Source organism: Cebidichthys violaceus, unplaced genomic scaffold, assembly GCF_023349555.1.
Source record: "Cebidichthys violaceus isolate CVI_PGR_0920_01 unplaced genomic scaffold, fCebVio1.0.p SCAF_3, whole genome shotgun sequence".
NCBI classification, from domain to species: Eukaryota; Metazoa; Chordata; class Actinopteri; order Perciformes; family Stichaeidae; genus Cebidichthys; species Cebidichthys violaceus.
The window spans coordinates 4,967,209-4,992,983 of record NW_027176483.1 but is presented as its reverse complement, the minus strand read 5'-3'; the positions used below and the strand labels follow the sequence as shown (position 1 = coordinate 4,992,983).

At 41.8% G+C, this 25,775-nt stretch overlaps 1 protein-coding gene across 1 annotated transcript in view; it reads left to right on the top strand.

Annotated features, from left to right (window-relative positions):
• kcnq1.2 (potassium voltage-gated channel, KQT-like subfamily, member 1.2) overlaps positions 1-25,775 on the top strand; it is a 156,527-nt gene that overhangs the window by 15,457 nt on the left and 115,295 nt on the right. Inside the window, exons 4-14 of the mRNA XM_068723983.1 lie at positions 4,281-4,407; positions 4,596-4,674; positions 4,766-4,862; positions 6,170-6,310; positions 8,520-8,630; positions 8,883-8,978; positions 9,775-9,912; positions 12,420-12,585; positions 16,355-16,381; positions 18,061-18,114; positions 18,445-18,550. Coding sequence (XP_068580084.1) covers positions 4,281-4,407; positions 4,596-4,674; positions 4,766-4,862; positions 6,170-6,310; positions 8,520-8,630; positions 8,883-8,978; positions 9,775-9,912; positions 12,420-12,585; positions 16,355-16,381; positions 18,061-18,114; positions 18,445-18,550 — 1,142 coding nt within the window. The remainder of the gene's footprint in view (positions 1-4,280; positions 4,408-4,595; positions 4,675-4,765; positions 4,863-6,169; positions 6,311-8,519; positions 8,631-8,882; positions 8,979-9,774; positions 9,913-12,419; positions 12,586-16,354; positions 16,382-18,060; positions 18,115-18,444; positions 18,551-25,775) is intronic.

The following is a 25,775-nucleotide window of genomic DNA, read 5'->3' as shown; positions in this document are numbered from 1 at the left end:
AAAGCTTAAAAAGACTAATCCCTTTCAGTTATTGCAAATAACATCACACTACATCTGCCAGCTTGTATTGCATTCATCCAAAAACCTCTTACAGTAAGTAACTTGTACATATTGTACATTAGTAGCATGTGAATGCTCAGGAGTCACTGTTTTTAACCTATAGTGGTGACACTTGTTATGCAGCATCATTTGGCTCCTCCAGACTGTACTTGCTGGTAAATTGACCTTTTTTGTGGCTTATTAGGCTATTAAGGCTGCTAAGTGATGCAATAAATCCAGGGCTTACAACAGGTAGAGACAATTATGGCTGCTGCTGGAAACTCTACAAAGAGCTTGCATCATCTGTCTCTTGCCAGAACACTGTGGTTATAAATATACATGTAGCTAATGTGAACTCGCCCACAGTTTACACAAAAGCTGTACATACATAGACACACACACACACACACACACACACACACACACACACACACTCTCACAAAAAACACACGTGTACCACCTCCTGTGTCCCGGGGGCAAACAGTGGACGGAGTGGACACTGTTTCTGTAAACTTTTGACCAGTGCCCTTTGAAGTGTCCTACTGTCATGGTTATTCATTTATTTTCACCCAAGAAGAGCCAAATACTCTCTATCATTATCTCTAACTCTCGGTTTCTCTCTCTCTCTCTCTCTCGCTCTCTCTCTCTCTCTCTCGCTCTCTCTCTCTCCCCACCTTTTCTTCCTGTTGTTTCATTACTCAAGAAGTCAGCGGTAATCAGCCTCATGAAGATGTAGAGAGAAATTAAACACTTCTGCACACAACATTACTCTTTTCTCTTGCTTTGTCAAACCCTGTCTATTTGTACACCTGGCTGTGTTTGGGTCTGCGTGTAATGCATGTCTAATAGTAATTCATGCTTTTGGTTCAAAATAAATTGTGAGATAAGATAGTATCTTATCTTCTGTATAAATATACACATATGTGTGTGTGTGTGTGTGTGTGTGTGTGTGTGTGTGTGTGTGTGTGTCAGGGGGTGGAGCCCAGTGAATGGTGTCATTGTGGCGTATAGTGGTGGTAGTAGCTATACTTAGAAAGTTCAGGGTTAGCTGACATCTGTGAATCACAGGCTGCTTGTTTTGGATGGCAGAGGGGACATAAGTCCTTTAGGATATTTGGCCTTCAGGGCAGCTGCCAAACTAAAGCTGGCCAGACTGGACCGGAGGCACACAAGCATTCATACAGTACACACAAGCACATCACATGGATCTCTTCTATATCGTCTTTTCTGACCAGGTCTTCTTCATTGCTTCTTTATTTTTACATTTTAATACATACACAACTGTTCTTGAGTAATGCAGGGAGCTAAACACAATCCCAATGAAGGTTGAGGATGTGACACTGAAAACATTGACATCATATTAAATGATCGTAATTATAAATCAAGACCAATGTTTTTTGTAAAAACAAGATGCTACAGTTACAAAGAAGCTGGCTTCACGCAATTATAGACTAACTGTCAAATAAATGACCGTACATTGTGCTTCAGGTCAGCAAGAGATCACCATTAAGTCCCTATAGAAAATATTTTTAGCTCACAGGTTGGAAGGATATACTTTTCTAAAAAGTTACGTTTCTAAGTAAAAAACCTGTGGAGCTAACATTAGCAACATTAGCTAACATTAGCAGAGAGTGTTAGCACAGCGTCAACTAGCATTAGCACTTAGCCACGCAAGCTATTGAAGGTATACTGAAGGTCTAAACATGCAACTCTCTGCAAACAAGGAATGCGCTAAACTGGTTGGTGAGTGTAGATTACTGAGATGAAATAGTTTTTTTCATGTGATTATTAGAATATTCATGACCAAGTTTTTTTTTTTTCAAATGAAAAGAAACAAGAACACTTTTAAAATACAGCAAACAACTATTATGCGACGTAGAGATATGGTGGAGTCGCGGTCCCCCTTTAGGCTAACACTGTTATCTTTGTCAGCACTGTCGCCATGGTTTGCACTGTTGGTACTTTTAACACACTTAGCTGCTAGATGCTGGCTCTGCTGTCACCATGTTGAGAGCTGTTTGGAGTCAATAGATAGGTTCTGAATTTTGAAATGAAAACCTTTTAACTGAAATATATGAAATAACTCACCTCTGGCAAAGCATATGCTATTTAAATGTGATTGACATTATTATCTGGAATCCAGCATTAATACCAAGAGTATAACTTTGCATTATGTACTGTCCATAAATTCCAAAAGCTTTTTAAAGGTGAATCTAGATGTAGTCAGTGACTTTGTGTGTCTGTATACAGATGAAGCAATCTAATATAGATTAACCAAGATATTGTAATTCCCAAGCAGCTTTCTGAATGAGTTTCATCCTAGTCTGGCATGACGAGATTATCACTGCGCGAACAGGCGGCTGTTTTCAGTAAACACGTAGTTGCCAGTTTCTGATACACATACAAAAATTCCCCAACATCTGGGTGACCCAATTTATGGAATTATTATGACTAATCCCATCAAATTCCCCAAATTCATGCGTCCCTTTGACTTTCAAATGTAACCCATATGTCAAAATTACTGAACTCGATGCATTGGGATTCTGTTGCCGTTTTGTGCTGCCGCTGGTGTGATGTTTTGATCTTACTGTCTGCTTATTGATTTGTTCAATTTGATAGAAAACGTATATCCACAAAGATAATAACCCCCCAATTATAAGGCAACACCAGAAGCTTTGTATATAGGATGCAACTGTCAAAAGTTCCCACCTTCTTTGTGAATAAACTTTGCATAGTCCAGAATACAAAGAACTGTAGATAAAACCTCATCTGTTAGCAGAATTGACACCTTTCAGTCAGAGCCGATTATACAGTGTTATGTTACAGCAACAGGGACTTGAAACACAGTCTGTTACTTTCCTACACAAACAATAAGGCTATGGCTGGCTGGTCAAGTTGTTACAGTCATCTTGGTTCCAGATCTCCGAATGTCTGCAGACGCGATTCAAATTTAGATGAATAAAGTAAAACCAAATGGTAATTCAGCCTAATTATCAGGCTATGTTATATAGATTTACTGAACCATTTCTGCCTGTCTGTCTTCACTTCTGCCTCCTTTATTCTCCTCTCTTTGTCTTTATCTCTGGGACAGAAAATGAGCAATGCATGGGGATGAATAAGGTTTATAGGAATCCCAGGCCAGGCAACTCAAGCGCAAAGCTGTAAACATAATTAATTAATGAAAACGGGCAAACTGAGAAATTCAGAGAGCAGCAAAAGGAATCTGTCCATCTGGCTGCCCCATCACCATGATAACCCTGATGGAGACCTTTGGTTGATACATATTTAAAAAGTTGTTTTTCCATAGTACTGTTGCAAAGGTATTACTAAATGTACACATCAGTGCATTTTCTCTTTGTGCTGACATTTTTTGCCAGCCAAAATAGTGTCTGATTTGATTGGCAGGTCATTGTTTAGGGGCTCTGTGGTGCTGTGTTATTGCAGCAGGGCTCATAGTATTAAGTTTCATGCAAGGGGTGGTCAGGGAGCAGCCAGTTCAAGCAATCAGCGGGATGACCACCCACATGGCCTTAGGTTTTAACAGACAGTAGAGTGACTAAATATTATGCATGCACGGTGGCCAGGAAAACGATCTCCGTCAGACAGGCATTATTGAGTCACAGAGGCTCACTGGTATCCACATAAAAACAAATGGACAGTGGTACATTTTGGAACACAATTTAAAAGCACCAATCTGAACTGATATGCAGGTGCGTATGATTATAATTCAAAATCAAGCCCTCATTTTTTTTTTTTCCACAAGTATCTTATTCTGCAGTGTTGCAGAAAGATTTACAATTATAACAAGATCTTATCGCCCACCTAATGCATTTGATTGTGCAGCCTTCTTATCTGTGAGGCAGCAGTGTGACAGCATTTCATCCTGTGGCTTCAATCACTTAGCCATTGACCCTGTCTCAATATGAGCTGTCATCAGCCATGTTATCAACCTCCATTTTTCCTCCTGGGTGGTTGGGTGGTCTTAGTACTACTACCAGACCACCTAAGTGTCTCTGTCTCACACACACCTGTCATTACCCATTCATATCATATTGTAAATCTTGGTGATTGATTAATGCTTTTAGATTAGTCTTAATGCGAGGCACCGTGTTATCAATGCTTTTAGATATGAGACCTTATCTACTTCCAAATCCGCTCGTCCTGCGTGTGCTTTGCAATTATTGTTGCTGTACCAATGGATTAATGTAACCCTTGCTCTGTGTTTGCATTGTGCTCCACAGGAGATTGTGCTGGTGCTGTTCTTTGGCACGGAGTATGTGGTCCGGCTGTGGTCGGCAGGCTGCCGCAGCAAATATGCAGGCATCAAAGGCCGCCTCTGCTTTATCAGGAAGCCCATATCAATCATAGGTGCACCTGGAATTTTCTTTTGCTCCCATTTAATACAACGGATGTCATGTATTGTTCATGTATTGTAGATCAACAACTTAGATATTTCAAGCGATGTAAGGCTTTACTTTAGCACAATGTGTCCTTGAAGCTGGAATGATTGCGACCCTGATTTTGTTTTTTGTTTTCTGTCTTTATCTTGCTCACAGATTTGATAGTGGTCATTGCCTCAATCATTGTGCTTGGTGTAGGTTCCAACGGCCAAGTGTTTGCCACGTCTGCCATCAGGTAGAGCGTTTTGTTCTGCATTTTGCTTTTGACTGATACATGTAGCTGGAACAGGGATCAGGAGATGATGAGATGATGTCGTGTGTTGCAGGGGCATCCGCTTCCTCCAAATACTGCGCATGCTGCATGTGGATCGACAGGGAGGAACGTGGAGGCTCCTGGGATCTGTAGTCTTTATTCATCGACAGGTAGGTTGAAGGAATTCAGGCTAATGTTAAAAGTATTTGCTTGTTCTTTAGCATTTTTTTCCTTATCACAAATCAGAATAGGGCCAAAATAACTCAGAACTCCTGTTGCATCACTTAGCCTTAGTTTCTTCTGTATGGTGACCTTCCTGATCATTCTCTAATATACTGCTTATGACAGCAAATCCGATGTGCACTGTCAGAAACACATGCCCACATGCACAAATCAGCCACAGCAGACCATATCCTGGTACACGTTTTAGTATGTTATTAGGCTAATGCTCAATGAAATCAGAGGATGCAATGTTCTTTTCTCTTAATCTGTGATGTAGTGTGAAGAACATGACTAATAATACAACTTGATTTGTTGCCATCTCCCTGTTGTTAGACGACTACTTTATCAAATGATGTGCTCTGTTTAGTAGAAATATATTGCCTTTAGCAGTGTCAATAGCTTGGTGTAAAGGAATAGACTAAGCACGTTAGGGTATGTGCTCAGATTAGCAATTGAGCGCTGAAGTGCTTCCTGTATATTTGCTGTATATAATATAATAAAAGTGAGCCAACTAACAACCGGTGATACACGCAACTAATGGGCTGTAAAGCGTTGTAAAACACACCTAATTCAAACTCAAAAACAAATGGCGATGCATGGAAGTCGTAGTATAATACACTTAAGGACCGATCGCATGATCCTCCTGGCGTAGAAAATAAAAATGTACCACTGATGACATATAACTGAGCGTACCGCCACTTGCTACCTAACCTGACTGATTGGTTTAGGGTGGATTGGAGGTGCTGACTCAGAGTCCTGTGCAATGCCACAAGCCTGACTGATTGTAGACCATTGTGTGGTTGGCTATAATAATCACCACACCCCGTTTATCCTTCTTGGTATGCAGAAGTTGGTGGGTGACCTACGTAGCTGACACAAAGTGCACTATATGATGCCAACACTATTAGTTCTGAAGCAAGGGCTTAGAGCACTCATAAAAGTCAGGAAAATGTGAAGTGTAGCTCATGCAAACTCACGCTTCTACTCCCTTCACCGCACCTAAGACCCAAACAGCACGTTCGTTATTAGGGATGAACTGACCTGACACGTCTTACTAAATACAGAAGGATGAAGGTTGCTGTCAGTCAGCAGCAGCTTACTGCACGTCTCTCACAGCTCATTTGAAACATACAAGTTGTTTGAAGTAACGCTGATGTGCACTGTCACCAGCCCGGCTCTTTTAACACGGAGAACATTCTTTCATTCAACATTTTCATAGTATCGCCTTCGGCCGACCAAATGTGTTTTTCTTCAGGAGCTGATCACCACCCTGTACATCGGGTTCCTGGGCCTGATCTTTTCCTCCTACTTTGTCTACTTGGCGGAGAAGGACGCCGTGGACGAGGAGGGCAAGACGGGCTTCTCCAGCTACGCCGATGCCCTGTGGTGGGGCGTGGTAAGGCAGCTCAACTAGACAATAGAATTACATCGTATAGAATCGTATTGTTTTTGTACTCTCAGCATATTTGTACGAGTACATTATCTGAATTTTGTCTTTTGCAATGCATATATTACTTGGATCCTTGAACGCTACTTGAATTTTACAACCTAGTCTCCACTCTTGAAAGGCCACATCACATGTAAAAAGACTCTTCTCTCTTGAAAGCTGCAACAAAACAATCTGCACAATGGAATCTCAAGTGGAGTCTGAGCTGGAAAAATGATTGAGATGGCTGGCCACCCTGGCTGGTCTAATTATTAATCTCTTTGTGTTTTTATTTTTCTCATTGGGTCTTTGTGGAGCATGCACGTAATGCTGCGACACTCAACACAGACGCAGGTGTGTGTTGATGTTTTTCGTGCGTAGAGCTGGTTTCGCTTATTTCCCTCTGTACAGAGGCTCAGGTTTCCACAGTAGTTAATTAAACATTTGTATTGAAAGCGCAGAGTAATGAGAAACCTATGGCAGCCTTGTGCAGGGGATCAGCGTGCCACAAAGAGACGGTAATAAAGCATTCACCTCTGGGCTCTTTGGCTCAAAGAACTTTTAGAGCACCAATATAAAGTGTCAGTTCCCTTAATTAAAACTTTAATTGTGGGATTACTACCTTTTATGTAACGAGGGTTAGAGGGGTCACAGTGCTCCTCACTGCTCTATGGAAAGTTGAAGAAAAGCTGGTGTTTGTGTTGCTCTGTTCACAATGTCGAGAAAAGAAACGCGGTTGGGGATCTGCACTTCTTATTGTTTTTCTGAGACTGTAAACTTGAGAGTCATGATATTCCATTACAATAGGTTTGTGAGTGTTTGTGTGTGTGTGTGCGCGCTTTTTGAAATGAGATTACGTTGATTGGAGAATGCTAAGTCCCCCCCCCCCCCAGTCTGTATTCCTTCTCTTGGCATGATTTCCACATTCGGATGTGCAGGTGCAGGGCACAGCTGGAGGACAAGCCAATGCCATGATTCATATCCCCTTCTCTCTCCCTCCCTTACCTTCCCTCCTTCTCTCCTTCCTTTGCCAATTGCTGACTGTAATGGCTGTTTGTTTTTAACAACCAGTCTAACTTCAACCAGGACAAAGCATAAAATCTGCTGAACTTGACGTTTTGTTGTTGTGGTGCTTATGTCCAATTTGAATTGGGTGTAATCACTCAAACGGTATGCAGATCAGCATTCATATGAACATGCATACAGACATGTACACACTTACACATATTCAAAGACCAGGTCTATGACCTTTGTGTAGACATGAGGAGGTTTTTGCCACACACCCTACATTCTGAATAAGAGGGGTGTCTTTGAGTAGACCATTCCACTCTGATGGTCAGGAGGACATTGTTTAGTCATCGGATTTGTGGACGAGGGATTAAATCCCCCAACACTCCACCCGCCCCCAACATACACCCAGCCACCCTTGCTCCTTCTTTTTTACTCCCAAAGCCCTTTTAAGTATCTCACCTTACATCGGCCGCTTTGTGTTTGCGCACAACGGCGGCGATACTCCATAGACACCCGCGGTAAGCCAAGTGAGTTCTGAATGTGTCAGAATTGGCTCGGCTTTCAGAGTGGGTGTACATGCAAATGCAAGAGGTATTTGTTTCCCCCCCCTCCCTCAGCCCGGCAAATTCCTACACTCACTGAGGATTAGTGGGTTGGGAATCTTATTCCCTTTGAGGAGCAAGAGCCTCAAACGCCCCGGCCATCGCTGACAGTTGTGGAACGAGGCCAGAATGGCTTTATTGGCCAACTCTCGTTATAGACTGCTCTGGTGACGCCTTGCATCGACTGACATTTTCATTACGTCAGTTTGTTACAAATTAGAGTGAATGTTGATGTCTCTCTGAGTACAACTATACATTTTGACATGTAAGGAGGAATGATTGACATCTATTTTACATTTGTATCGGGTGCATCGATTGTAAAGGAAAGGATAAAGGAGGGTCATAAAAGACAGGTACCCTCCAGTTTCACGCCTCAACTCTCCCTGCGATGGTGTGGATTTAATTTAGCTTTTATCACATCAGCCTCAAATGTCTTGACCTGTTTTGCATCAGTGAAGGGCCGTGTACATTACAGGATTTTTCCTTTCCGTCACACATATGCCTACAATCTGCTAATGATCCTCTAAATAGATGTAAGAGGAACTTCATCCGCTCTCTGTCTTTAGGTGACTGTCACCACAATCGGCTACGGAGACAAAATTCCTCAAACGTGGATAGGCAAGGCCATTGCCTCCTGCTTCAGCGTCTTCGCCATCTCCTTCTTCGCTCTGCCTGCTGTAAATATAACTTTAATCTGAATCACATGAAACTCACGACCAGTAAGGACAGATTTATTCAAATGTTTTCTTCCTATTAGTCCAAATCGTATTACTTTGTTGTCTTCTGTTTTGTTTAGGCATTGCTCTCTGCATTAAAGCACAGTTTAACCATGTTTGTCTCTAATCTTTTTCTAATATTGAGATTCTGGATCTACATTACTAACGTCCACTAAATGTTCCAACTTTAATTAATTCATTATTTCCAATCAGGGTATCCTGGGCTCAGGGTTTGCCCTGAAAGTCCAACAGAAGCAAAGACAGAAGCACTTCAATAGACAGATCCCTGCTGCAGCCTGCCTCATCCAGGTACATTTTTGCCATTCAGCTTCACGAAATGTAGTGTTGTAATCCACAAAGTATATATTAAAATCTAGGTCACAAACAATGATTTAATAGTAGACCCATGACCCTCATACCTTATTGTTACCATGGACATGGCTACAAAATCTTCTCAATCTGAATTTCTTTTTGAAAAGGTGCAAATGGGCACTTTTAAGAGGTTGCCAGTGAAAAACAATATTGGAAACTGAAAAGAAAAAAGTAACGGTATTTGTTGTCTGCAAATTTCTACTGCGCAATGGAAAAGGTGAGCAGTATCCCACTTGCCAAGAGTGAAATGGTAGACAAACAAGCAGCTATCGTGTGTCAACGCTAACCATTACAAGGATTACAATTACCCTTTACACAGAGAGACACAACCGCAGACAGTTTAGACACCTGTGAACAAAGACGCCTACATTTCTGCAGTGCTTTACATGTGACTAACAAATGACAGGACAAATAGCTTAAGGTTACTTATAGTCTCAAACAATTGAGCCTAATGCACAAGAATAAAAGTGAATAAGTGATTAAATATATTTGCATACAGGAATTTGTGTGAGAAACAACAAATAAACGGTAGCAACAGAAATATAGAAATGTTAAACTTCAGTACTTGTTAGAGCAATTCACACATCGCTGAATTCGTGGCTCATATTGTAGCATCACTGGCTAATGGTTCCTAATCACTGGCTTGCTATCCTATGGTTGGTTCTAATGTGTTATTGGGGGAGTAGAAGAAAATAGTGCATCAACTGACTAACACAAGTTCTGTCCTCCTCAGACACTTTGGAGGTGCTACGCAGCAGAGAAACCAAACGGCTGTGCTGCCACATGGAAAATGTATGTTCTAACTCCAGAGACGGTCACCACAGTGGAACCTGAAAACTTCAGCCCTCATGTCAGGATTCTGAACATATCGGTAATTATCCCAGTTCAACTTATATTCAGAGCAAAGGCTATTTTGTGGCTCATGTTTTGTGCAGTTTTCAGGAGTGATTGATTTACTTTCCTCAACAGAACAGGACAAGCCTTCTTTTTGAAACCACTCTTATGATATAAAGTGTGTCTTTGATGCTGTGGGCAAAGGCACCAACCTTGTGACATGCTGGCTTTGAATTCAACCAGGGACATTTTTCACATCTTTTTCTCCTCCACTGTTTATTGTGGCTCGTAACTTTGATCCATCCAATAAAGGTGAAATCCCACCCAGAAAAAAAAGTAACGGCGCCTTTAAACAGCCTCTAAACTCAAATCGTACGAATATTTATTTGCTCATTTTCTGGTTGTAGACGTCTCATTTTGAAATGCAAATAAATACATGTGGTATTCCTCATATGTGAGAAGAACATGTTTCTTCTTAAATAACCCTTTGAACCTGAAGTGAGAAACATCAAGAAGTCTACAAAAGAGTGTTGTCAGAAAAAGTCGTTGGACTGTGACACATTTGCATGTGTCCGGCCCACATTGTATTGTCTCCTTGTGCAGCTCACCTTTCACAACAATATTAGCCATGTTGTGCCGAGGCCATACAGCAAGTTAAGTTCCCACAAACGTACACGCACGCGGAAGGACACACAAATACACGTGCACATTAAAATGCCCCGCCCCCCCCCCCCCCCCCCCCCCCCCCCCACACACACACACACACACACACACACACACACACACACCTCCCCCCAAGGCCTGACTCCACCAGGATGACTCGAGGCCTTTGTCTCCGCCGGACAAAGGCTCAGTCAGTTGAGATGATGTCACCGCGGCCTTTCTCATGGGAGTAAACCTTTGTCTAGTAGAACAACAACAAAAAAATCTTTGTGTAGCATTGAACCCGCATGTATTGGGGAGAATGACGGCTGCTTCCGCTCTTTTCTGCTTCAGTATGTGACTTTCTCCTCTGACTCTCTTCTCTCCCCTTTCTCCGTCTCTCAAGATTCCTCTCCTGTTTCTTCTCTGTTTAACAAACGTATTTCTCTCCTTCTTTTGCTTCCCTGCTCTTCCCGTCTCTTTTTTTTGCACATCTTCCTCCGCCCCCATCTCTGCCTCGTCTATTTCTTTCTGATTCATAATGGTTTTTTTCCTCCCTCTCCTCTTTATATCTAACTCAGTTTCTATGTATGTGTCCTTCTCACTAGTAAACTCAATGTCTGCTACAGTTTCTTCATGCCCTTCCATCTTTCTCTCTCTTTTCTCTTTCAGTCTTGTGACACCCACCCCCAAATCCCTCTCTCACTCTCTCCACTAATGAGTCATTCAAATCGGGTATTTGGATTGAACTGCTGGCCACTTGTCAATGCCAAAGTCTGATCCACTGAGTCCAAATAATTGAGTTTCCATAAAGGCCAACGTCCATGACGTTGGTGTGGGTCAGAGGGTCTAAAGATCGGACTGAAGGCACCATTTAGGCCCTATTTAGTTCACAGAAACTCACTGACTCACACATCCCATAGCTATGATCTCAAAGAAACTGAGATTTAACATGTACCGCTGATGTCACCAGCATGCAAAGCACACCATAGGAGAATGTGAACTATACAGGTACTAAAGGAAAATAATGTGATATTTGTGTGTCAATGTTTTTGGCTTAGCATGGCTTTTTAACACTGGATAAATCCACATTCACAAGTTTCCTTGACAATGTGGAACACTTGAAACATATTCAAGTGTAATGTGTTGTTATCAGGCTAGCACTTTGAACAAATAATATCCAGCTATAGTGTAAGAAGTCCTTCTCGTAATGTACAGCATTGGAAGCGAGCCAATTGTTGGAGCAGCACCAAAAAAATAAACGTTGCTTTCAAAAAGTGTCTGCTTTGTCTCCATATATTAATGGTTTTGCCGGCACATTGTGCCTCTGTCATACTATTGGCTCACACTTCAGTGTGAACTCTTTCGTTTGAGAGATTAAGAGGCGGTCCAAATCTAATAAAATCCTTCTTGCCACAACAGTCTCGTACTGACATTCCTGTCTGCACAGATAATACACAAAATACAGAAACAAAAGAACAAAACATGATAGGCAATGAATGGTTTTCTCAAACATTATGAAACAGTAGCTCCACACGTGAACCCCTGTTTTGTTGGTCTCCCAAAATAATATGCAGCACCTGGCAAGCCTAGGTGTCCAGACTGATCTCTGGCTACACAAGCTGGGTATTGGGATGTTGAATGTCACCTGTTTAGTCGATAAAGGTAGAATGGTCCCAACTATATACTGCTTATCAGAGGGAATACGTGAAGGAAAGGGTCATGTGACGAAAGGTGTAGTCAGGGTCACTTCTGAGGTTCACAATTCTTTTGATTATTTTAAACTATTTACACAACATATCAGAAAGGCTCTTTAAAGATTATTGATTATGATTACAGCTTCTCATGATAGTCACACACTTCTTGTTTATTAACTGAGTTGTTGTTTCCTCTGTCTGTCAGAAAAGGGGGACCAAGAGGAGGTTGAAGCCCAGAAGTAACTGCTCTATGGGCGTGGCCTCAGAGAGGGCCGTATCGATCCCCCAGATCACCCTGGATCACATTGATGACTCCGAGGAGAAGAAAGATACCTCTTTTTTCCCGGAAGAGCCAAGTGGTGCTGTTGAAGGTAATATATTTGCTTTTATGTTACTGTAATGTACAGTATCCAAACTGATATCTAGAATATATAAAGGGTTCAAGTCACACACTCATTATTCAGTCTGAGATCCACTTATTCTAGTCCAACAACTCAATCCAAGAAAAATCAAACTCGCCAAGATTACACATGAATTCACTGAGCCCTGTTGACTTAATTTTGGACGTCTTCACAAAAGCACTTCCTCTCAGAATGCCATGTTCTATGTGAGTTACTGCAGTGATATGTTCCTCTTCAGATTCAGATTCAACTTTATTGTCACTGTACAGAGTACAGGTACTAGTACAACGAAAAGCACTTTAGCGTCTGACCAGAGATGCAAAAAGAAGCAGTAAGGTGCAGTGGAATGTGCTAGCACATGTTATTTTTGATGACATATTGTATGTTGAGGGCCGTGGAATGAAGACATGCTGCCTTGAAGGCATTGGAAATCCATTATTTTTCTAAATGTTTCTTTTTTTTTTTCCTACTGTTTTTGCATTTACGACATTTAAATGGTCAACTCCATGATGGAATACATTTTTATGGCAGTTGATTTAGAAGTATTAGTCTGTGAAAAAATACAGTCGTTACACTTAAGATAGTTCTGATAACTACGTTAACAAATCTAATAATATACTTATTTTTACACATTTTGCCATGTAGAACACCAACATTTTACAAGGAATTCACACTTTTACTGTGTTGGGTGCTGACTGCTCTTCCTGCTGCTGCATGGCTGAGATCGCACTCGGTCATCTCATTAGTTCATCCTTTGTGGAGCTACTGTATGTATTGGTAAAACATGATACATGAGTGAGCAAATGTGGCAGTGATTACTTATATACTGTATGCTATGTACACATGCTGGTGTAAATACAAGCCTAAGTACAGCCTCACAGAGCTTAGTCTTTTTGTCATAATTCAAATTCATTATCATTGTTGGTCTTGAAGAAAGAAGTAAATACAGATAGACAACCTCTTTCAATGTGTTTTTTTTAGAGCTAATCTTTTCGCAAAAGATTGCTGTTCGGAGACCTTAAAACAACATGGGATGAGTTGTTATGTGCTGGTTTCACACAGTAAATAGAGGCCCTATCGTGATTCGCTTAGACCCAAGATGGCTGCCAGGTGTCTTCAGTAGTCCACATGGAAGCCATTTCAGTCTCAGTGGTGATTAGAGGTCATGGTTACAAGCTCTTTACTGCCTCGCTTGTCCCCTTTGCCGGCCACAGACACTCAAACTAGACTTAATTGGAAAAGAAAACTTTAAAATACAGTCTTGTCAAGGTTACAAGTGGGAATTTCTTGATGTACTACTTGCAGATCACCAATATTGCTGCAGTCATGCCAAAGCCAAGTTGTGCTATCTTTTTGTCAACAGGCTGAAAAAAGCTCGGGCAAAATAATAAAATAATGATGTTGGTTTCAGTATCCAGATAACTGTGGTTCTTAAGTGTTGCCAGCACAACAATAGAAACTATGTTTATTGAAATGCCAGTCTATATACAGTACTTGATCGATGGCTGGTTGGTTAAGGGGGCGGTGGTTCAACTTCCTGTCTTAAAAGCCGTCCCCGCCAAATGAATTAACCCAGACTCCAGGTTAATAAATGCACTTTATGAGTTGTTTTTTTTTTAAGTGTGCCATCATAAAAGGAACGGGAGTGACATAAACTTGACATAAAGGCAGACCATCACTGGAGGAGAGACCACTTATGAGGGGAAATGTTGTTTAGTTTCCAGCTTAATTGGGTGGATCTTAGATAATGAAGGAAAACATATGTCTTACGTTCATGTGAAAAAGCAGTCAATTAAAACTTTATGTCAAACCATTTTGTCCAGTATTCATTCTCATATTTACTAGCAACAAAACAAGCCATCAACATGCAGATCTTATGTTCTTATCATTTAAAATAATGTTTTGCTTTTATAATCATTAAGTTGAATACACATAAACACACATGCTGGGACTATACAGTGGAAAAATGAATTGTCCAAGCTGTGGATGACATAAAACCATGTAAAGAAGCCTGCAGCCTGCAGCCTGCTGTCAGTAATGATGAGTAGAGTTGAAACAGCATGGGACTGTATGATCTCTGCTTCAGATCCAGCCATAAAACAGGCATCTGCAATGTCAACTGTCCACAACAGAGGCCCTGCTTTTTTATTTATTATTCAAACCATCACTGTTTCAAAGAGGGTTTCTTGTTTTGTTTTATTAAATACTTGTCCGAAATAGCAAACTGCTTTAATTGAGATTTTGCTGCTGGGGTTTATATTTTGAGTCTGCCAATAAAAACTGCATGGTAATGAAGTTTGAATTTTGCATACCAAGTATATTATTGCATTAAAAGAAAATATGGATGAATAGAAGTCGTCACCTGTGTCTCCTATATCTTCTTCTTTAAGCTTGTGACTAGAAACGTGAACTCTACTCTGTGCGGTGCAGTGCTCCACCAGGTGTGTCTGCAACGACCACTGCCGCTATTTGATGGAATAAATACAACCCACATTTTCCCCCCGTCTAGACTGCAAGTGGATCAGATGTGTTTTTCACTCGTACATCGCAGTCGACAGATACGCTCTCATTTGAATCCATGCAGCTGTCTGCACCGGCTCCGAGCAGCTGAACTGCAGTTCACTGTGTGACGCTTCATGTTTACTGTTTAACGCTTCCTCTGAACAGAAACTTTCAGTCCTGCGGTGTGTTTAGTTCTTTCAGCTGTTGGTTCTGTTAGCCAAACACACCGTAGGACCGGCTGCTACCAGCTAATTAGCTCTCCTCCCACTGACATAAGAAGACACGCTCTGTTGTAGTAAGCGTCATTTGCAAATTTGCAAGTTTAGGCCAGTATGTACATAGATACAGTACATAGATACAGTACATACATACATACATACATACATACATACATACATACATACATACATACATACATACATACATGCAATTGTCTTACCTAAGCGTGCACAGGAAGTGGAAACGAGTCCAAACGGAAGGAGTTCACTTGCAGCCCAAACCGGCTGGTATAGAGAGAGCTGATGGGTCCAACAGTATTCGAGATGAGCTGTAGACAGTCAGACATAGAGATGCACACATGCATGCACTCACACACAACCGAATACATAATCTCCTTGCAGAGATAAACACATTCTTTTGGCCACGATATGGCAGATTTTTGAGCAAACAGTTGCTTATTAATGCATTCAGCAACACTATCATTTTGTTTGGAGTGGTGTCTCGGTCCACCTGGTGAACGAGAGTCCAAAACATGAAAGTTGCGGGCCGGACATCTAAACTCACTGTGAAACCTTGGAAAGCTTAGGAGAGCTGTAGATTCTGGTGATAATTCACTGTAGGTTCATCACAAACAAGCCTCGTCACATTGTTTTCACATTGTTGTTTATTATATTTTATTGTAAAAAAAAAGAAAAGATTATAGCTTTTTTAAGTAAATACATTAAACGGAGGTGCATGGCAACACATGCATTACTTGATGTTAAAAGTAACTGCTTATACAGAAATTCTAACCTCTGTTTCTTTCAAAAATACATTTTCAGGCTGTTTCTGGCCCAGAAATTAACATGAAATTAATCCTATTTCATAAAAGGAGAAACTAATTGTGCAACAAAAATGCTGTTGTGTTGCAAAGCAGGAACTCATGGAGATTGTTGATGACATAAGTTGGAATGATGTTGTCAGTGTTGGTGCCATGTTGCATTCTCATATTAATATAATTTCCGCCCTTTCTTCGCAGGAACCCCCGCAATGTTCGGACAAACAGGTGAGTCCTTCCCATCACAACGGAGGTGCTCTAAATGGGATTTCCAGGGGTTTTGACATTTTGTTCCAGAGATGATGTCAACACATATTTTAGTGCCTCAAGTTTCCTTTTTATAATCTTGTATGTTAAGGCACGAGCTGTACCAACACAACAGGAATTGGGACTCTTTTACCTGTTATACTAAAGCACAAAGGCTGAGCATATAGTGTATATGTGAGCACTGCACTGTCTAACCACTAGCCCCTGTCACTGGTTAAGTACTTCATTTTTCACTCCTATTAAAAAGTCCTCTGTGTTAATCATTAGCTAGCCTGCCTTTTTAATGTGGCCCAGACAGTATTTTAATTAGACTCGCTGGCTGGCTGGGCCTTTGTCCCCAACCGGACCAAACCAGAGCCAAGCAGGGAGACTCAGACACTGGTCCTGGATTGACCTGGCCTGTTTTCTTTACTGGGTGCCCTGCCAACACCACGGGTGAGGAACAGGGCTGGCCTGGCTCGGAATGGACAGGGGCCCATGGGGACCTGGACTAGGACACTAAAGAGAGGGAGGGAGGGGTGTGGAGTTGGTAAGCTGCCATTGTGGAGCTCCAGTAGTCAGAAATAAACTGGTCATTGTTTGATTTAGTCAGTGTCCGGCTTATCGCTCCACTTATCTGTCTGGCCACACCCACCTCCCAGTCTGAGAGAATCTCTCAATGGAGTGCACTCTCTGGCTCTCTCCCTCTCTCTGGCTCTCTCCCACTCTCTCTCTCCCTCTCTCTCCCTCTCTCTCGCTCTCTCCCTCTCTCTGGCTCTCTCCCACTCTCTCCCTCTCTCTCCCTCTCTCTCGCTCTCTCCCACTCTCTCCCTCTCTCTCGCTCTCTCTCGCTCTCTCCCTCTCTCTGGCTCTCTCCCACTCTCTACCTCTCTCTCTTGCTGTACTTCTATTTTTTTTTTCTCTGCATTTGTTCTGTCTTTCTCTCTCTCCCTCCTGCCCTTGACTCATACTCTCCAAGCCAAACACGTTTGCACTGATGGGCCAGATAAAACTACATATTGTTAATAAACCCTTATCCTGTTTGTGTAGCCGATAAGCCAGTTCACGTCTCCTTGAGTGAGCTGAGGTTGAGGCTAAAGGTGGCTCTTGTTAGCTCTGGTCACCCCCCCCCCCCCCCCTCACCCATCTCTCTCCCTCATCAGCTTCTCTGCTTCCGGATTGGACAATGTTAAACAAACTCGATGATGGACTACAAGAGAGGCTGAATGGATTCTGCTTGAATTGGACTGGTCATTCATACAGATTTGCCTCTCCATTCTTTATCACAATGGAGGCCTGGTGGTTTGGTGGAGAGACATGTCAAACTGAGACGCTGACAGTCTGACTACACATGTTGTTCTTTGCTGTTGTTTTTAGCAACATGCCAGCAGCCGGCCAGCTGCACTGTTGAGCTGGAGCACTGCAATTTCCTCATACAAACTGTTGAAAATATGTAACGCATACACTTTTTTGCAACTGAAATAAGATAATTGCACCCTAGAATTACCGAAGTTTTCCATCCTTTTGAAAACCTCCTTGTTAATTCAACAATTTAACGTTTCTATTGTACACCCAACGGTGAATCAATGAGGAAGCCCACTGATTTCTTCTTTTTCCCCCTTCTTCTCCTGTCTCTTACCTATTTTTTTTCATGGCGTCAGGCCGTCCTCAACATTCTTGGTCGTCTTTCACTCTGAGCTGCCCTGGCTCCCCAGGTATCTTTCTGTTTCCTTATTTCTGCTTTTAAGTTTCTGATACTGATACTTAAATATATTCACACTTCTCAGCTTACTTTGCCTTGGACCGCATATTTGTCTTTGTCTTACAATTTTACTATTATTCAACATAGCACATGAAAATAATTCCTTTTTGATGAAAACAACTATGTGCATTAATATTTACTTTAAAGTTTGTATTCAATTAAACAAAAAAGTGTTAATTGGAAGAAAAAAAAATCCTCAGTATAGATTAGGTAGATTTAAACTTGAATAGAGTTGCCTGCCCACTATAAGTGAATTACTATCTGCTATGTCTGTCCTTCGCAGTGAGGGGGAATCATGATCACAGCATCGACATCTCCCGCGCCAACAGCTTAACGGATGAGCTGGACTACATGACTGAGAACATTCCCCTGCCAGTGGTGAAAGCTAAGTAAGTCCCAGAAAATGTCCCTTCTGCTCTTCTGTGGAGCCCCCGTCTCCCTCCGATCCGTCACCCTATGCTGACCTCCGTTCTTTGATACATATAATACTGATTTCCCTACTTGTCGGTGGTACCTAAAGGCCCTTTGTCAGACCAGAGAGCCCCTCTAGCTGCTCTCTAAATGAAGTTGTTTTGTTGAACTCTCTTGAGGTTTAAAGAGACTCTCGAGGGCCAAGGCCATATCAGGTACAGAGAGTTATAAAGGGGATTATCCCTTTAGTCTTGAGGGAAATGTCAAAGAAATCCCTCTCAATAGGTTGTAGGACATGTTAAGGTACCGGATGGCTTGTCACCACATGCCCTCATAGGATTGAGAATTCACTGCTGCTGTTTGCTGTGTGAATTGTGAATACATGTCGCTTCCTCCGGCAAGCCCGCTCATTCAAATGAGTTTCATTAATGTGAACCAAAATAATTCTGATGTAATTTGATTTTTCTCTGCTTCCTGTTTTGACGTGCCGTAGCAGAGCAAATTAATGACCGCCATGATTTCTTTACTAACTATTGCTTTTTCACTATTATCAACAGACCAGTCCTCCAACGTTGTGCTTTAACAAGTTTACAATATCTACAGTTACTACGAGTGTTCACATAGACAATATGTCAACGCTGTTGTTTGGCTTCATTCCAGTAGTGGGAGACTGCTGGAGTACCTCTCCCACTGGGACAGAGTTATGTAGCATCATTGCATACAGATTAGGGGATTATATACTTAGCAGGCAGGTAATAACAAGTCCCATAGGACAAAATGCAGAAGGTTTGAGGTTTCAGTAGATTATGGGATTTAAAAAAAGTCCCAATGCTACATGGGGCTGCCATGCAGTTGATGTGTACGTGGTTTAATCCCTTTCATTATTAATGGATAATGGCTTCATGAAGATTGAGATATGTAGTTTGAGTGTTGCGACGTGCCATATTGACATGCAGTGTTTTTTTGTATTTATGTTACATTAACTCCTTTGAATGTTGTAGTATATATTTACTATATTTTAGTTAATTTGGGTTAATAGAGAATTATCTTTATTATTATTTTTTTTCCCCTTGATGGGTGTCAGATGTTTTGGTCATTGTATTTACAGTCATTCATGTTCTTTTGGTGGTTCCAACATACTGCAATCGTTTTTTTTCAATGGACTGAAATGGATTTGATGTAATATCTACACAATGTGGTCCTTGCTATGCACCTCACTATGTATACAGCATTCTCCCTCCGTTGGCCTTGCAAATCTAGGATTACCTCTGCCCTACTCACCTCCATCTCTGGCCTTTTGGCCCATTCATCCTACATTCTCCTCTCTGTGCCCTCTTGAAAACAAAAAGCTTAGTGCACCATTTGTACAAAAGGAACAAAGAGTGATTACCATATAGGGTGCAACCTTACACAGTTCCCCCTGAATTTCCAGTTGTAGTTCTAAATATTTAAAGGGAGATAAAATGCTCCCCACTCACAGACAATCATGTACATGTAAAAAGCATTAACCTAACGAACTTCTACAGTAAACCGAGAGTAATGAGCAGCAGAACGGTTCTTGTTTCTCTTGCAGCCTGACTGTTCGTGGCACTGGTCCAGGACTCTTTCTCCACAAAGCACTTGAATTCCTCAATGCACTGTACTTCGTTCTTTCTTCTCTCTTTTTCCACTTTTCCCCAACTCCCCATCCTTCCATCCTCCCTGATCTTATCTGCTGGTCAAAAGGAGACCATGAAAAATGTAATCCTTAACACACCATGACTCGCACTACCCAAACTCTTATTAATCATTTAGAATTTGATATGTGTGCCACTCCTGGAAAATGTGATTGCAGTTTCTCTTATTTTATTTTCTGGGCTGTTTTTCTTCTTTTTTTAAATGGAACCCTTTTCTCTTTTTTTCTTAGCGCTTAAGAATAAGTCTGATGCAGGCTTGAAACTTCCTACCATAGCATTACCATACCATATGTTTTCACACGTAATAACTTTACTATTTTAGTGTCTGATGGTGGCCATCCTTACATCAAGGAAGGTAACTGAGCCCTAATTCACTGTGGTAATGTGTAAAGAAATTCAATTATTTAGCCCCGGGGCCCGTTTAATACCTGGTTTCTAAACGCATCCCTACCTTTTTAGACAACGTGGAAGGCTCTCGCCAGAGCCAGTGTCCGTTCTGGGGGCTGTAGAAACATGACAGGGCAAGATGGCGGAATCTGTGGAAGACGACCTGTCCCCAGGGAGATATAAATGGCTGTTTCTGAGCTAACGATTCTTAGTTTCGGGTGATTATACACTGATTACAAACAGGGTTATGGATACTATATTCAATATCTGCTGATAAATCCCCCTTAATGTTACAGACTGTTCCTTTAATGCACTAATAGTTGAATCCAGACTTATTTTCCTTTCTCCGTTCATGTGAATGAGGCTGGACTGAGGGCTGGGAGGCGGGGTTATAGGAAGCTCTAGCCCAGTGATGCAGAAGATCGCCATTAGATTTGTGTAATTTTTTTAATCTGAAGTTAAACTTTTTTTTTTTTTTTGCTTCATGGCCAACTGAGCAACTTTCATAGGAATGAATGGGGCGCTGCCTCCAACAGTGTATCCAGTTCTCTTTATACATCCATGTGTTAACTTGACTGACTAACGACTAACATGTGACTACCGAGTGACTAGCCACCCACGTGGTTTAACCCGTTCTCCTCCTCTCCCGTGCGTCCTGTGTAGACACTTGATAGTGCATCAGTTGCTCTGCCCAAAACGCATTTTACTGCTGTAGATGTTCATGGTTTGCGGACCTTTTTTTTTTTTTACACTTTTTGGGTAGTTTAATCTGCAGCAGTGCATTACATATTATAAAATCATCATATGTGTGTAGCTTCACTGTCCTGTGAGATCTTAAAAGTCAACTTTTCATGAGCTCAGACCTTTTTTCAGCTTTGTGACGATGCATTTTACAGCTGTTGTTAAATAGTTTATTTAAAACTGTATTTGTAGAAGTATAAAGCTGCATAAAATGGAAATACTTAAGCAAAGTAGTAAAGTACTTAAGTACAGTACTTCAGTAAATTGTTGTACTTATTGCATTCCACTGCTGGCCTCAGCGGGGCCATTGCCATACATCATGAAATGACTGATAGAGTTAAGAAAGGAGTGTTTAGATTGATGTCACTTTAACATAATAACGAAATGTTTAGACGTGAACGTAAACACAGATGAGTTGAGGAACTGTTTGCACAACTGCAAGGTGATAGGTTACATCTTGACACCAGCTACCACGCTCATTACGTCAAAGTGACACTGAAACCTAAAGTGCTCCCGAAGAGATACTTCAAGTGTGAGCTTAACGTGTCACGTCAGAGCCCTTCTTCTCCTAACAGAAGATGGCGCTTCTCTTTTACAGTGTACAGGCAACACTGTCATTAATACAACCATTGGTGCAGTGAACTATTTTAAAACATTCCATGTTACAGTTGGATCTTATACAGTTAACAAACATGCCGCCAGATTTTTTTGCCAGTCAATTAATAATTGCTGTCCCGTGAACAGATGTAGGAATCATCTGGACTTTTTTTTTTTTTTATTACTTCCATTGTAATATGCAAAGGGAATTCATCATGTGTAATCTCCCGGACACGTGTACATGTTTGTATGCTGTTTTTTTTATTACCTTTTTTATTTTTGTGAGTGAGTGTGTGTGTGTGTGTGTGTGTGTGTGTGTGTGTGTGTGTGTGTGTGTGTGTGTGTGTGTGTGGGACCTCTGGGCGTTGATGCCTTAGTGTGTGTGTGAGAGTGAGTCTTCCAGCTGCAGAGACAGACAGTGTCTATATGTATCAACTGCAGGGTTGCTGTGCCCATAGCTCAGATTTGGGCCATGCTGGGCACATTTCCAGGCCTGCTTTAGTTTTGCTCCTGGTGTCACGCCACCAAGGACAGCGCTGCCATTTGGCATCCTTATCTGGATATCTGCAGACAGCTACCAGATCCACCCGTACTGCCTGAGGTGATCTGCACACACACACACACACACACACACACACACACACACACACACACACACACACACACACACACACACCGAATCAGTTTTCTGTTGTTTTATATCCAGGAATTGGAGTGTCTCCACACATCAGACATGAGCTGGCTCTTTACTCAGTTTAGCTTGGTGCTTGTTCAAGCAGCCTTTTATTCTTCCTCTCTGCTAACTCTATCACTTGTATTTCTCCGCGGCAGCACTGGCTGGAACTTTCCACTGTTTGTTTGGCTTTCCGGAAGCACACTACCCCCAAAATGAGTGTGTGTGTGTGTGTGTGTGTGTGTGTGTGTGTGTGTGTGTGTGTGTGTGTGTGTGTGTATACTTTGTAACATGTGTGAGAGGCATCAATACAGCTGGCTGTGACGTCTCTGGGCTCCTGAAGAGGAAGTGGTGCAGGGCAGTGTCCGCACGCAATCATGTCTTTTGCCCCTCTGAACCCAAAACATACACAGTGTGTAGACACACACCTACACAAACACACATCTGGCATGCTTTTTCCCCTCAGAGAAGATACATCTTTATTATTGCCTTGTTTGTTTGTCTAAAACAAGCTTACAGTGATTTGTTGGACTGAATGAATTATCTTAAATAGAAAAAAACAACAAAAAAACAATAACGTAAAAAAACAACAGCACATACACTTGTTCCAGAACCGTCAACATCCTATTTCCCTTCTTGCTGTAAACACTTCTATCACTATTTGTTTACTTGGCCCTGTGTGAATGAGGCTTGATTTTTGTTAGGGGTTCGGTTTTTACGTGATGCAGTGTGTGGGGGTACAGCGGTACATTTTCAGGACGTACGTTTTCTGACAATCACTGGTTAACTGTAAAATGAAATCATAACAAACCCCAGCGGGGCTCCTGATCCTAAATCCAAGTACACTTATTAGGCCCCAAACAGAGGAAGGCCTTGTTTAGCTGATTGTACTGATTGTGTCCTATCTCTCTCTCTCTGCCCTCTGAAACACCCCCCCCCCCTCTGTTCTCTGTATAACAGCATCGTGTCTCTGCCTCTCCATGTACCCAAAATATCTGTCCTGCTTATTTTCTCAGTCTAGCAGCACCAGATCAGTAATGTCTGTCATCTTGTGACCCGAGGCAGTCGGCCCTTTCCTCCCTGCTGGGTGTGTCCAGGTTCTCCGCCCTCCTCCTCCTCCTCCTCCTCCTCCTCCTCCTCCTCCTCCTCCTCCTCGTCCTCCTCCTCCTCCTCATACTTCTCGTGTCCTCTCAGACCTGTAAAAGCCTGCATGGGCCACCTGCAGGCAGCCCTTAATTAGTTCCCCTCTTACAAGCCAGCCAGAGATAAACAATGAAAAACCCACTGCAGCGCCACAGGAGGGATTGCAGGCAGAGACGCATGCATCATGGCCTGTCCTCTTCAAGTAGGGGCCTCTCTCTGCTGAGCAACTGGCGTCTTTTGTGCAGAGTTCTGAACAAATTGACTTTTTGTCTGTGTGGCCTCTGTACGCCTGTCCTCTACACTGTACTCTGATATTGATGACACGGAGGGGTGTTTCAAACATATGGTGTTCAGTCAAAGGGAAAACATCTAAAATGCATTTATGGTGTCTGTCACAGAAGTCTTTTTAAACCACACACACACACACACACACACTTCTCCTCAGCGTTGTGCTCCAAAACATGTGCTGACCACAAAGTTATTTTATGGGGCTTTATGCAAGATTCAACAGTGAATCTAATGTGAAAATATCCAGTAAAGCCTCTTAATATTTTTGGCTTTACTGCCAAGTATTAGAATGACAAACTAGACAAGTCAGGGGCCCCACTTTGGGCACATGCACAAGACACACACACACACACACACACACACACACACACACACACACACACACACACACACACACACACACACACAGACAAACGGATGGGGATAAGATCCGTGGCCTCCTGCCCTGCAGCAAGAAAAGCTGCCTGGGTGCTGCTGCTTTATGAAAAGATAGAGAAAGAAACGTAGAGAGAAAAGAACAAATTGTGCCCCAGCTTCTTGACTTTCTGCCAATTTTCTAGAGCATAAAAAGAGACAGAAAATAGTCTTGGTTCAGTAAAACAGCCACACACTGATTCATATTCTGTGGACGACAGAGTCGTGCAACGGAGGGATTCAATAGTTTATCTCATGACACACTCCGGGCTTTTTATGGGATTGCTGACCTCCACTCTACCTTTACTCACTTGAATGCATTAAAATAGTTTAATTGCTCTCGCTGCTACAGTCAAGCTGACTACAGTACAGTCCAAAGTTAAAATGCCTTAGAGGCGATATGTTTGGTTTGATTTCTGCCGTGTGTACGGGCCTCACATTTTTAATGCAGACGTTCGTTGGCTGCCTTGTGCTGTGTCTGCAGTTGGTCATGTGAATAGTTAAAACATTTCACATGTGGGCTTATGATGCATGTTTGTGGGTGGACTGTTGTTGTTCACATATATTTCTACTTTGGATAGATGGAAGGATCGCTGCTCTAAGATAGATCCGATCCAATTTCAGGCCGTTTGGAGAGAAATTCATCCTCTGAATCATCTCCCTCAATGCACACGCTCCAGTGACCTTCAATGTACTTCACAATGTCACAAGAACATTATAGCAATACATGTAGTGATTCCACTTTTCTGAATATGCTAAATGTATTGCACTGAACCTTCTTTAGAAGTACTCTTGCATCACATATGATAAGTCAGAGCGTCATTGGTCGTTGACTTCTCTTATTTCATTTAGTTTAATGTATTTTACCGTGTCCTGTTTGTTTCCTCTGCATTGCTTTACACTGAGATGTGACTTGTCAGTTATAGGGCAGCGTGAAACCGAACTACATTCAGTCAATGACTGTTGGATGCTTTGACTTGCAGTGTGTTCTATTTATTTTTATGCTTTTGGGTTGTCCGTTTGGTCCCTTCTTATGAAACGGCCTTGAGGGAGTTTTTTTTTTTTCTTTTTCAAATTTGTCATGAACCTCAACTAAGACTCAAGGATGAACTGATTCGATTTTTTTTGTTTTTTATTGGTGCAAAAACAAAACGGCGACTTTACAGGTCATCAATGATAAGAACGGGTGAAACACCAGAGAAAAGACTAAGAAAACAAGGTTACATACAGAGCTTGACATGATGCATAACAAACCAAACGAGTGCAACAAAAGCACAAACATAA